Source organism: Lepisosteus oculatus, chromosome 19 (assembly GCF_040954835.1).
Source record: "Lepisosteus oculatus isolate fLepOcu1 chromosome 19, fLepOcu1.hap2, whole genome shotgun sequence".
Lineage (NCBI taxonomy): Eukaryota > Metazoa > Chordata > Actinopteri > Semionotiformes > Lepisosteidae > Lepisosteus > Lepisosteus oculatus.
In genome coordinates this window covers 4,045,388-4,056,827 of record NC_090714.1, presented here as the reverse complement: position 1 = coordinate 4,056,827, position 11,440 = coordinate 4,045,388, and the positions used below count along the sequence as shown (strand labels likewise).

At 42.8% G+C, this 11,440-nt stretch overlaps 1 protein-coding gene across 1 annotated transcript; it reads left to right on the top strand.

The window, feature by feature from the left end:
• The first annotated feature begins 285 nt into the window (after positions 1-285).
• nubp2 (nucleotide binding protein 2 (MinD homolog, E. coli)) lies at positions 286-7,449 on the top strand. Its single transcript, XM_006637025.3, has 7 exons — positions 286-393; positions 2,045-2,163; positions 3,425-3,623; positions 4,515-4,669; positions 5,946-6,056; positions 6,709-6,778; positions 7,175-7,449. The coding sequence occupies exons 1-7, from the start codon at positions 378-380 to the stop codon at positions 7,315-7,317; spliced, it is 813 nt and encodes a 270-aa protein (XP_006637088.2). The 5' UTR covers positions 286-377; the 3' UTR covers positions 7,318-7,449.
• Positions 7,450-11,440: the final 3,991 nt, after the last annotated feature.

Sequence of the window (11,440 nt, the reverse complement as noted above, 5' to 3'; positions counted from 1 at the left end):
TACCGGTACCAGCTTATATAACTTAAAATACGTTGCCCCAAAATTGAGGTGTTATTATTAAATCGTTATCTCATTTTGACAGTGGTTTCAAAATATACTATTGTAGCAATTTAACAAGGCTTGTTTACAATTTATATAAGAATATGCATGGCATAACTATAAAATGGTCCGGCTTTTCATTGGATACAGAGCTTATTTGTTAATTACGTCATGCCTGCCTCTTCCAAAGAGATCGGGTTTTAATTGGCGTAGAGTGAAAGGGGGCGGGAATAAGAAACTGTGCCTTTTAGGATTGGACAATAGCGCTGTAATTCCGATAACGTCACACCTTTTCGCTTTCGTCGGACATCAGGAAGTCAGGCGAATTAAGTGTCAGCATGGATTCAGAAGAGGGTATGTATCTCAGACTTGAGAACAGTGTAAAACATTATCCGCATTGTTGCTAAACTGGCTCGTATGCTCAGCTTTTGTAATATCCTTAGCTAGTGCTTGTTACGAACCGCTGATATGCACAAAAAAAAATCGGACCACAGTACACTGTTGGGCTTGATGAATGGATGATAATTGTTATATTTTATTTGGTCAGACCTAGTTGTGGAAGTCAGTTTCTCGCCCAGTAAAAAAAAACCGTGCGAAACAAGAAATTTCATCAGCCCTGCTGCGTTGGAAACAATAACGATAATAATAATAGTTCCATCTAATCTAATCTCCATCAAAGACGCTTTTGGGTTTAGAAACTACCTCCCTCACCCTGGGAAGCTTAAATTTGTGGTCACAGTTTTAGACAGGGTAGGTATGATTGATCACTTTTGAGAACCCAGATTTTCAAGTTTCTCTGTTGCTAAATAGCTTTAGAGCGCAAGTCTCGGATACATCCTCCTGTTGTATCGTGGGTTGGGTGGACGGCAGTACTCGCTTTCCACCTCGGTGGAGCAAGCACCGATGTACTTTTTTTAACATTCTTCCTACTTCCTGTCTTCTGACAATCCCATCCGGCGATCAACCCGGCGTGGGTTGATTTATAGAGAAGCGTTTTCATTCCGGGTTTACAAGTGGCTGCGAGGAGACCTTTCACTCGGATGTTGATTTCTGATCCCATGACGCTTTCAGGAACTTGTCGCGAACCTGAACAGAATGAACTGTACACCGAGGGCGATACATTTATTAAATATGGGGTTAATTTGTGTGCTTGCGGGAACAGTGGCCATTGTGAAGGTTGTGGGTCCCAGTCCCGATAACGGGATTGCTATACAGGACGTCACCTGGAATGATGTAGTAAAATATCCAGCTGAATGCATGGGTGCTTTTTTAAGTTGCTTTGAATAAAATTGTCAGCCAAATAAATTAGAATAGTCCTCTTTGAACTACATTGCATCTTTTTTAAGGTGTCATGTCAAACAAGAATGTTCTAAACCCTCAGGCTTTATAATGTTTGCTTCTTTAAACAACAGCTACACCTGCGCTATCCATTGTATCTATTTCTCCACGACATCTAAACTGAACTTTAAGCCTTTTGCTCCAGGTGGTTCTCTTGATATTTTGCGCTTATAGGCAGCTGCTGCCCCTCTTATCTCTCCTTTTTGTCCATCTTCTTCAAACAGTCATCTGTAGCAGAAAACATTCCCCTTACCGAGAGAAAAAGATAAGGGTCACAGAGGGGGACACAAAGCAGCATAGAGTTCAGTGGACAAAGAAAATAGCCAACTAATACATATCTTAAAGCCAGTAATATTGTGTAACAAAGAGAAAACGCTATTCTTCCAGAATTCCAATCCTTCAGTTAATCGGCTTCTGGGAGAATTGGTCCTGGTGTGAGTGTGTGTCTGTGTGTGCCCTGCGATACACTCCAGGAAGTGTCAAGCCCATTGCTTGCTGGGATAGCCTCTGGCTCCCCCCAAAACCCTGTATTGGATGAAGGGGTTAGAAAATGGATGGATGGATATAATTCTTTGTTTGTGCTGCCATCTGCTGCTGAATTTTGGCCATGGTTTCTCTCTTGCTTCTCTCATCTTGTCCGGAATGTACTCTCCTTGATTCTCCACAGAGAAAGGGAACCTGGCGCAGGTTCGGCACGTGGTCCTGGTGCTCTCGGGCAAAGGAGGAGTGGGCAAGAGCACTCTGACCACAGAACTGGCCCTGGCACTCCGGCAGGCTGGCAAGAAGGTGAGGAATGAATGCCTGCAAAAGCATTCTGAGACCCATGAGTGTGTAGCCATGGGGTGGGAGATGCATAAAACACACTGGTGTTCTCTTGTGGTTCCTTGCGTTTGGAAGCTGCAGATTATTAGGGTTTGCCCAGATATCAGGGCTGTGAAGTGTACTGGGATGTGGTGATTTAATAGCAGTGGACCAAGCTCGCCCTTCACGTCTTAAACAGCAATTTCCCTGGTGCCAGCGGGCTTGAGGTCACAATCGGGAGGAGGGCACCTGTTTTGAAATTGGTCCCGAAACTGAAACCGACTTAACATCCAGATGGGATGAAGAGGAATAGTGTATTGCCACCTGTGTGCACGGTGCTTTCCTAATGTACAGAACTGCTAGAACACCTGCTGTGGGTGCACTCGTTGTCTACTGTCTTTATTCCTCTTGCTTCCTCTTGTAAGTAAAGCAAACCTCCCCTGATACAGTTCTTTAAAGAGGCCAACTAGTGTTGTAAATGTACTGTTAATATGCCAGTGATACCGCGGCTTTGTTGTGATATTTTGACGAGATGTTAAATGTATTAAATGGTCAAATTTGAATATGCAGAAGGACGGTGTGGCAGCACAAAGCACATTGAGGTGGAGATCTCAGGGAGGGGTTTATGTTCAGTTTATTGGTTTTTAGGGGGAGAAACAGAATATTACACAGTACCGTATATAATAATGAACAAATGTTGAACAATCACCTTGGCATGACAGACTTGGTGCCTAAACAAACTGTGTAAATCCAACAACAGTATAAAATCAGGAATCGAGGCGTAGAGAAAAGGAAACCAGAGATGTGGAAGAGAAATGCTGAAGGGAAAAGAGAAAAAGGAAAAAAAGGTAGTGAAAGTACAGAAGAAGTGAGCCACAGTCTTCAAGGTCTTTCATATGTCTGGGTCGAGCTGCAAGCTCTGGGAGAAGTTTAAAGGGGGCTGCCAGGCAGAATTAAGTTTTGCAGTTCAGCCACAGAGGGAAAACCTCATTTTTTCAAGGTGGAGAAAGTACATCACATCCCTTAGCCAGCGAGCGAGGGTGGGCCCAACCGGGTGTTCCCAGTGGAGTAAAATCAAACGGAGAAGGCCAGCGAGGGGGGTTTAAAATGACACTCTTGGAACCGACGAAGCAGCCGATCTGCGGCGCTGTGTCGCTGACGTAAGCCTGGTGGCTGAACGCTCGTCCGCTGGGTGGTGTCCGAGTGGCGCCCGTGATGTGATGGCCCTCTGCGCCGCTCTCCTCAGGTGGGGATCCTCGATGTCGACCTCTGTGGCCCCAGTATCCCCCGCATGCTGAGTGTGGGCCGGCAGGAGGTGCACCAGTGCGACGCGGGATGGGTGCCGGTCTACACCGACGCGCACAAGAGCCTGGCCCTCATGTCCATCGGGTTCCTTCTGGAAAACCCGGATGACGCCGTGATTTGGAGGGGCCCCAAGAAAACAGGTAAACTCAGGAGCCAGGAGGAAACTTGAGCACAAAGCAGGTCTGTGGTTATCTGGGCGGCTCCTGTTCCTCAATGCAGTTCTTCTGAAGAGTGCCGAAAACATTTATAAAGTTCATGAGCAGTTCCACGAGTATGCGTGCAGAAAGAAAGGACATGGAATCCGGAGCGCTGTGATTACAGCCCTGGGGCTGTGCAGGAAGCTCGGGGTGAGGGATTGTCCATAAGGTGCTGGCCTTCACTCAAAATGAAATCGAAATCGACCCGACTGCAGTCCAGTGGCGTGAGCCAAATATTTGAAAGTAGGAGGATGTTTTCTGGCAATTTTTGGTTGCTTTAAAAAAATTCCAGAGTTAATCTTGCTATGTAGTCATGCCTTTTCTCAGACTGGTGGCATATGTACTTATGCACAGATCGGACTCCTAACCCGCACTCAAAACTTGTCTGGAGTGACAACTGAATTGCTTTGACTGCACCACTACTAAGTAGCATGTATATGTAAGTGAGCTGCTGAACAACAGATTTCTCTTTTAAAAAGTAAAATAAACTACAGGTATGTCAGCCCCGGTAATCTATATTTCGCGCCGATCTTCTTACTCATTAAAATAGCGCAGATAAATTATTCACTTCAATGCTGAGTTATCTTTTGGTATACCACAAAGTAAACTGTCTCGGAGATGTCTGAGAAAGCACTTCCTAAATCAGACTCAAGGGTGTAAGTTGTTTATGTGTCGTTGACCATGTTGGCTACCGATATGTGCGTTATTAAATGGAAAAAAAAAATAGAAGTAGCTGAGGCTTGTTTTACATTGCAATCCCCACCAGCGATCTTGCTGACTTCTACCCCATCTCTCTCTGTCGTTTTCTGTCCCGCCCTGCCTGCGGCTCACCAGCTCTGATAGGCCAGTTTGTGTCGGACGTGGCCTGGGGCGAACTGGACTACCTGCTGGTGGACACGCCTCCGGGCACGTCGGACGAGCACCTGGCCGTGGTGGAGAGCCTGCGGAAGCACAGGGTCGACGGCGCCATCCTGGTCACCACCCCCCAGGTCAGGGGCCAAAACACAGAGCCTCGTCGTGCCAAGCCACAGCTCGTCCATTCGCAACCCCGGAGTTGCTGGGCCTTTCTTCGAGAGTGTTGGCGTCGGCTTCTAAATCACACATCTAGATGAAGTCCTTACTCTGCTGTTGGCTCAGGCAGTTTTCTGTAACGTGGAGTGGAACGACAGTACACGTCTTCACCCACTAGTTCATCTCAGGATGATCCCCAGCAATGCTGCTGCCTGTTTTTACAGAGGGACTGGACTGGCGCGACTGGGCTCAAGTACCACCTGTAAGGGTACAACAGCAGTGATTCTGCAAGAGGAACTAAAACACACACCCTTCCTGCTGAGAGTCCAGAACCTGTTACTCTGAGCTGCCCCCTTATCAATAGATATCTGCCTCTAGAATTAAATCTAAAGATGTCTCTATTCCTCCAGGGCTTTTGTGTTCTTAATGGGATGCATATGAAAGTATACACCTTGTGCGTACCTCTGAGTTCACTGTTACATGAGTTATACAGCAGACTGATTCCCTTCCAGGATACTGTAAGGTTATTGAACAGAACTATCACAGCAGAGTGTGTTAATGCCATGTATTATCCCCTGATCTGTTAATAGTACACAGTGCCCGCATTTTCCGCTTTCCTGAATTCTAGCCTTTAAGGAACCTTTTCAAGGCTGTGTTTCATGCTGGGTGACTAACAACAGTATGAGCCATAACAAAGAATTATTGAGGACTGAAAGTAGATGAGAACTGTGCCTCAAAACTCATTGAATTGTCAGAAATTCGCCAAAAAAACAGGCTTAATTTTCAATTTTTTTAGCCGATCTGTCTTAAATTCTGGCAAAGGTCCTGATTGCATAAGGCTGTATCTGCATAAATAATAAAAGATAAAATCGCGCTGCCTCTTAAAGCAATACGTTGTCTCTCTATACGTAAAATAAAGCTAAAAAAAATTAGATTTGACTCAAACATCCTCATTTTGGAAACATGGTCAAAAAAGCTTTAACATATGAAATATAAGATTCTTGCTTAAATAGTAATTGTATATTATGATTCTTAAATAAAAATGAATAGCCTGGTACTAAGATAATATCACACTGCCCGAAAAACTGTTAGTTTGTGTAATGTTACTAAACCAAGAACAAGATAGTGAACACTCCAGAATGGAGATCAGGCATTAGTTGATTAAATAAACTAATTTCGCCAAACATAATAGCAGATCTGCAGAGAGAGCGTGCTGGAGATGGATCCCAGATGTGTCTCTACCTCTTCTTGCAGGCCGTTTCCACAGGAGACGTGAGGCGGGAGATCGCATTTTGCAAGAAGACGGGCCTGCGTGTCCTGGGAATCGTGGAGAATATGAGTGGGTTTGTCTGTCCGCATTGCTCGGTAAGTCCACTGTGTCCGCCTGCTGGAAACCCTGTGAAATGGAACTTCCACTGGTTTCTCCGCAAGTCCTTCTGGAATCAGCGTTGGCCCTGGTGTCTGTGTGCTTCTGCTCACAGCAGAAAACTTTGACTGGCTGTGGAAAGTCTCCTTGAATACCATGAGATTCTAGGATAGAAATGATTAACCAGTGATACAGGACAGCCTTTAATTATCTGTTGCTGGGTCTCTGATCTGTAGTGTGTGTTTTCTATAAAAGGTTTTAATTACTCTCAGAGTTACCAGCTTTTCATTCAGTTCATAAAGTTTATTGACTGCATTTAAAAATAGGTCATAATTTAATATCAAGAAAATATCAATAACCCTTCCGGATTCCTGCTCTTGCAACATGCTAATCGATGAAATGTGATATTCTCTACTAGTGAACAAGTGAATTTATTCCATGCTGAAAAGAAGGGACGTGTTTGACACCTGAAGAAGGCTCCACAGCCGAAATGTTGCGTCTCTTTTCTTTCTAACGTGGGATAAACCTTTTCTTGTTCCGTTGCAGCCTATGCTTGCTGACGTACAGTAGCTACCTACTTGAAATTCTCTGCTAGTGTTTGCAGTCTAGCCTTATAGCAGATGTTTACAGACTTGCCCTGTTTTGTTTCAGGAATGCACAAATATATTTTCCAAAGGGGGTGGAGAGGAACTGGCCAAGCTGACAGATTCACCATTTTTAGGTGAGTTGTCTTGGTGTTTAAGATATAAAGGATATCTGTGCTGTTTATAACAGTTAAGCTTTTATGGGGTTTTTTTCTGGTATTATTATAAATGATAGGAGGCTGGGCTGATTTACAATTCGTTCCTGTGCTTCTGCTATTACTCTTTGTACTGTATATAGCTGATCAATCCAAATGATCTAAAAGTCTGCCAGCTGAAAGCCTGCCAACAAGCTTTCACATACTGTACATGCTGACATTGTCACGTGATGGTAATCAGTGTAATTAAACTGCAAACCAAATTAGTGTTGGCCTAACAAGGCTTGCTTTTGCTGATTTTCATCATTTCTGGCTCCATGAAGAAAGATGAACCAAGAAGTGAACTATAAATCCTGGATCTCTGCATTCTCGCCGCAGGCTGTGTCCCTCTGGATCCCCAGCTCACCTCCAGTTTAGAAGAAGGAAGAGATTTCCTGCAGGCCTTCCCAGACAGCGCCACCTTCGGCGCCATCAATCAGATCGCTCACGCAGTGATGACCAGCATCGCCGAGCGCGGGTGACCCCTGACCCGCCCTGCCAGCCGCATGCCCACCTTCTACCTGCTGCCTTTCCCTTCAGAGAAACAAACTGGACGTTTTTATACACGGACCATGCTGTGTTCTGTCATTAAAACCCCTTGGTTCTCTTGCTTATGCACAAGTCTCACTCGCCTTTGGGTTGGAGTTATCCTTCAGTCTCCTCTTCTCAGCTGTCTCACTGAGCAGAGAGCAAACACACACTATTGCATGAGGACTCCTCTTAAATAGCAGCACTAGTACTGGCTTCAAACCAGGTTCTTGAGCTGTGTGATAAATGAAATATCCTGTCAACTCAGCAGACAAATGGTCAAGGATTGTACTTGTACAGCTTTCTAATTTAAAGCCCTTATTTCTGTAATAAATCGGAACAAAACAAAAGCATTCTTTCTTACTCTGTGTGAAAGCAGTGATTCAATTAAATTGTGATTGATAGGGTGGGCAAATTAGAAATTGAAAATTTGAAAGTGAAGGAGACTTTAAAAGTAACTTAAAGCTCTTCAGTTACAGAAATGGTACTGTATGTTACCTAGTACATGTGTACATACAGAAAAATGCCAAAACATAGGAAGCAGCAATGCCAGCAAAAAAAAAAGGCGAGTAATGAAATTGTTTTTATCCTTAATTGAGTAAAATTGTTCTTCTTGAAGACTTGGGAAGAAAAAGTCTTGAACACTTCAGTAATGCTGAAATTAACTGATCTACAAACATGCAAATGAGCAGGACAGATGAAATGGCCTAGATCTGTTCTTACCTCTTGTTATCCCTCTAAAGAAAAGTTACCCTGAGCCAATTCAAGTCAAGTCCCCCGAACTGACTGATGACACAGCTCTGGAACTCCATGTAACATTTATTGGTTTCGCCCCTGGGAAGACCCAACCCTTTCCATTTATTTCAAGATATTTACTATCTTGCACTTTTATGAATGTCTCTCATTCAGAAATTCTAGTATCTAAGATGTGACTATCATAAAGAAAGGAATTAGGTGTGAGCTGAATCAAAAGCACCCTGGGCCTGTTACTGGAGAGTCAGTATGGCTGGTTTAAAAGTGTCTATTGACAGTGCGGTGAGCATACTTCAGTTTAGAACCATTTACAGCTCAGTCTATCTGTACTAATCCTTATTTTGCTCATTCCTAAGCCTCGTGGTGTTGTTGACACAGAAACCAGAGCTGTGTGTCGTTGTGTGTACATTGAGGTCTGAATGTATGGCTAGTTGTTGGGTCAGAATTAGTATTAATGCTAGAATATCTGAAAAATGTGTTCAGGGCTGCCGCCACTGGATTCTAGTCAGAAGAAAGTTTATTCATTCTGCCTTCCAGAAGTGGAAATATAATACACACTCTCTTGCAGAGATCATAAGAACCATTTTAGCCGTTCAAACGGTTATTCGACCTATCTAGTCCGTTTATTTTTTAAGGAACTAATCAAGGATCTCATCCAGACATTTCTTGAAAGAATCCAGGTTATCAGCTGGAACACCATGGCTGGGCAGCTTGTTCCACTCTCCTTCACCCCTGTGGGTAAAGAAGTGTTTCCTGTTCACTTCAAAGGATCATATGAAGTATTGGACTACCGGGAAACTGATGTTTTTAATAATCACAAAAGAAACTGCAGAGAAAAATAAACCAGGCACTGGATGAACAGTGAATATAAAAAACACATGCTTTATTAATTTCAGATTGTGTCCTTTAGTACAGCAAAGTCACTATTCTTCTTCATTTTAATTTGTTACGGGTTTTTGACAATTTATTATACAAACTACGCAGGGTGTCACCGTGGCGCAGTGTTTAGCATTGCTGCCTCGCAGCGCTGGGGCCCTGGGTTCAGTTCCAGACCTGGGGTGCTGTCTGTGTGGAGTTTGTATGTTCTCCTCATGTTCATGTGGGTTTAGTCTGGGTGCTCAAGGTTCCTCCCACTGTTCAAAGACATGCTGGTGGGTTAATAGGCTCCTGGGAAAACTGCCCCTGGTGTGGATGTGTGCATGTCTGTGTCTGTGTGCCCTGCGATACACCAGCATCCCTTCCAGGGAGTAACCTGCCTTGTGCCTGTTGCTGGCCAGAATAGGCTCTGGCACCCACCACAGCCCAGAACTGTAGTTAAAAACAGATGGATAAACTGTGTATAATATACTCATACACTGGAATTAAAATAAAAAAAATAATATACAATACACTACACTACCAACAGTATTGTATCATTTCTCATGGAAACACAATAGGTTTGAAATGAAATTGTACGGACCTCTCTTCATGTTGGCAGTGTTATCAAGTATCAAGTTGCGAAGCGAAAATGACGATTTTTTAAGGATAAAATAATAAAAGTAAATAAAATCATAAACGTTTCTAGGTGACCCAAGAAAAAAAGCAACCTGCACCGTCAGTCTGTAGCCACGCCCACTTGCATGACATCACTCGCAGGCCACGCCCCGCGCACCTGTGCGCCAGGTTCTGCTGGAGAGAGCGGAGCTGAGTGAGTTTGTTCCGCGTCTTTTGTGATTCTTTTTTTATTTTTCCCTTATTTTAATGTAGATATAAATTTAACCAATGTAAATATGTACTTTATACCTCGCAAAAAGGGTAAAACACGTATTTTCGTTGGGAGCTAAATAGCATTTTTTAATTCAAGCCACTTGTGTTACACAAACGACGTGTGTATTCGTTTTACATCGAAGAAAAGCTCTGTTGTAGCAGTAAAGCCACTGCTGTATTGGCAGAATGCAAACGTCAATTTACGTATGTATCTTTATCTTAATTTTCGTGAACTCTTGTGCATTTATCCAAAACCGAAAATAGGCTACCTAGAACGTTAAAGATTTTTAATCATTTCTAGAGTATGTTGTGTGATTATGTTCTTATATTCCTAGTAAACATTATCTGGCAACTAATACTTTTTTAGTTTCAGTGGTCGTTAAATTCTAAATTCTGCTGTTTTTGTGTTTTCAGTTAAGTGTCCGGGCAGGACACGAGTCGCACTGAATCATGGAAGTATAAACGTAAGTATAATCATTTTATTCATTTCTCTACACGCATCTTTTTGAAATATATTCTGCTCTATCGGCCCTAGTGAAAACGTCGTTTGCTGCTAAAAACCTTGGTTTTAATTATCTTTAAGTTCTCGTTTAAATACTTGTGTTCTTGTGTTTCCAGTTTGGTGTCTTCGGGCAGGACACGCTTGGCTCAGCTGCTGGAATTATCTGTGTAAGTATAAACCCTTTTATTCGTGTTGAAGTACACTGTATACTGCTGTTGTTGGAAAAGTGATGTACTTTGTCAAAAGCAGACTCAACTAGGCGATTCTAGATTTCTTCACGGCAGAAATGGGTTTGACCCGACAACACTGCAGGCCTGCTGTTTATAGAAACCTATAAAGATATTAATTAATTGCTCAGGTGGGTAGCTGCGTCAGCATGCGTAGGCTGCAAAGGAACAAGTAATAGGTTTATTCCATGCTGAAAAAAAGAAGAAAGAGAACACAACGTTTCGGCCGTGGAGCCTTCTTCAGGTGTGTCAACATAATTGCTTATGTGTTAACTGAACTGTTTCAGAAAAAGAATATGCTGAAAAGGAAATAGTGAAAGAAACACTTTCGAATGTGGTAGTTTCTAATCGATACACTAACTATTGTCTCTCCCGTATTCACACTTCAAATGTAGACTTTAAATATAAGTACTTCATGGATAGGAACATTTTATGTTGCACCAGGGTAATTGCTTTATTTTCTAAATGTGTCAGTCAATACAGAAGCTCGGTCTAACTATCTGGGATCATTTCGAGATTGTTTGTAACCGAAAGTTAATACTGATTTCTGTTTTTTTGCAGGAAATGCAACGAAGTTCCAGTCTTCATTCCGGTCGCTGCCTCGACTAATAACTCGGAGAAACAGTAACGTGCTGTATGTTTCTGTGTTTTTTCTTGTAGTTGTTTGCAAATGTTTTCTTACTCTGTTGACTTGTAACAGTATTTAGCATTAATGTAGCCGTGCTTTGACACTTTGTAATTGAAATGCTTGTTCATTTTCACTTTGAAGCCTGTGCATCCGACGTATTGTAATGCTTTGTTTTGTATGCCATTTTCGCTCAATAAATGGTTGATTGAACCTTGATTTTG

Excerpts from the sequence above, each read along its gene's own strand:
- nubp2 (XM_006637025.3), top strand. Across the intron at positions 4,670-5,945 it reads TCCTGGTCACCACCCCCCAG|GCCGTTTCCACAGGAGACGT; the intron begins GTCAGGGGCCAA and ends CTCTTCTTGCAG. Across the intron at positions 6,779-7,174 it reads GACAGATTCACCATTTTTAG|GCTGTGTCCCTCTGGATCCC; the intron begins GTGAGTTGTCTT and ends TTCTCGCCGCAG.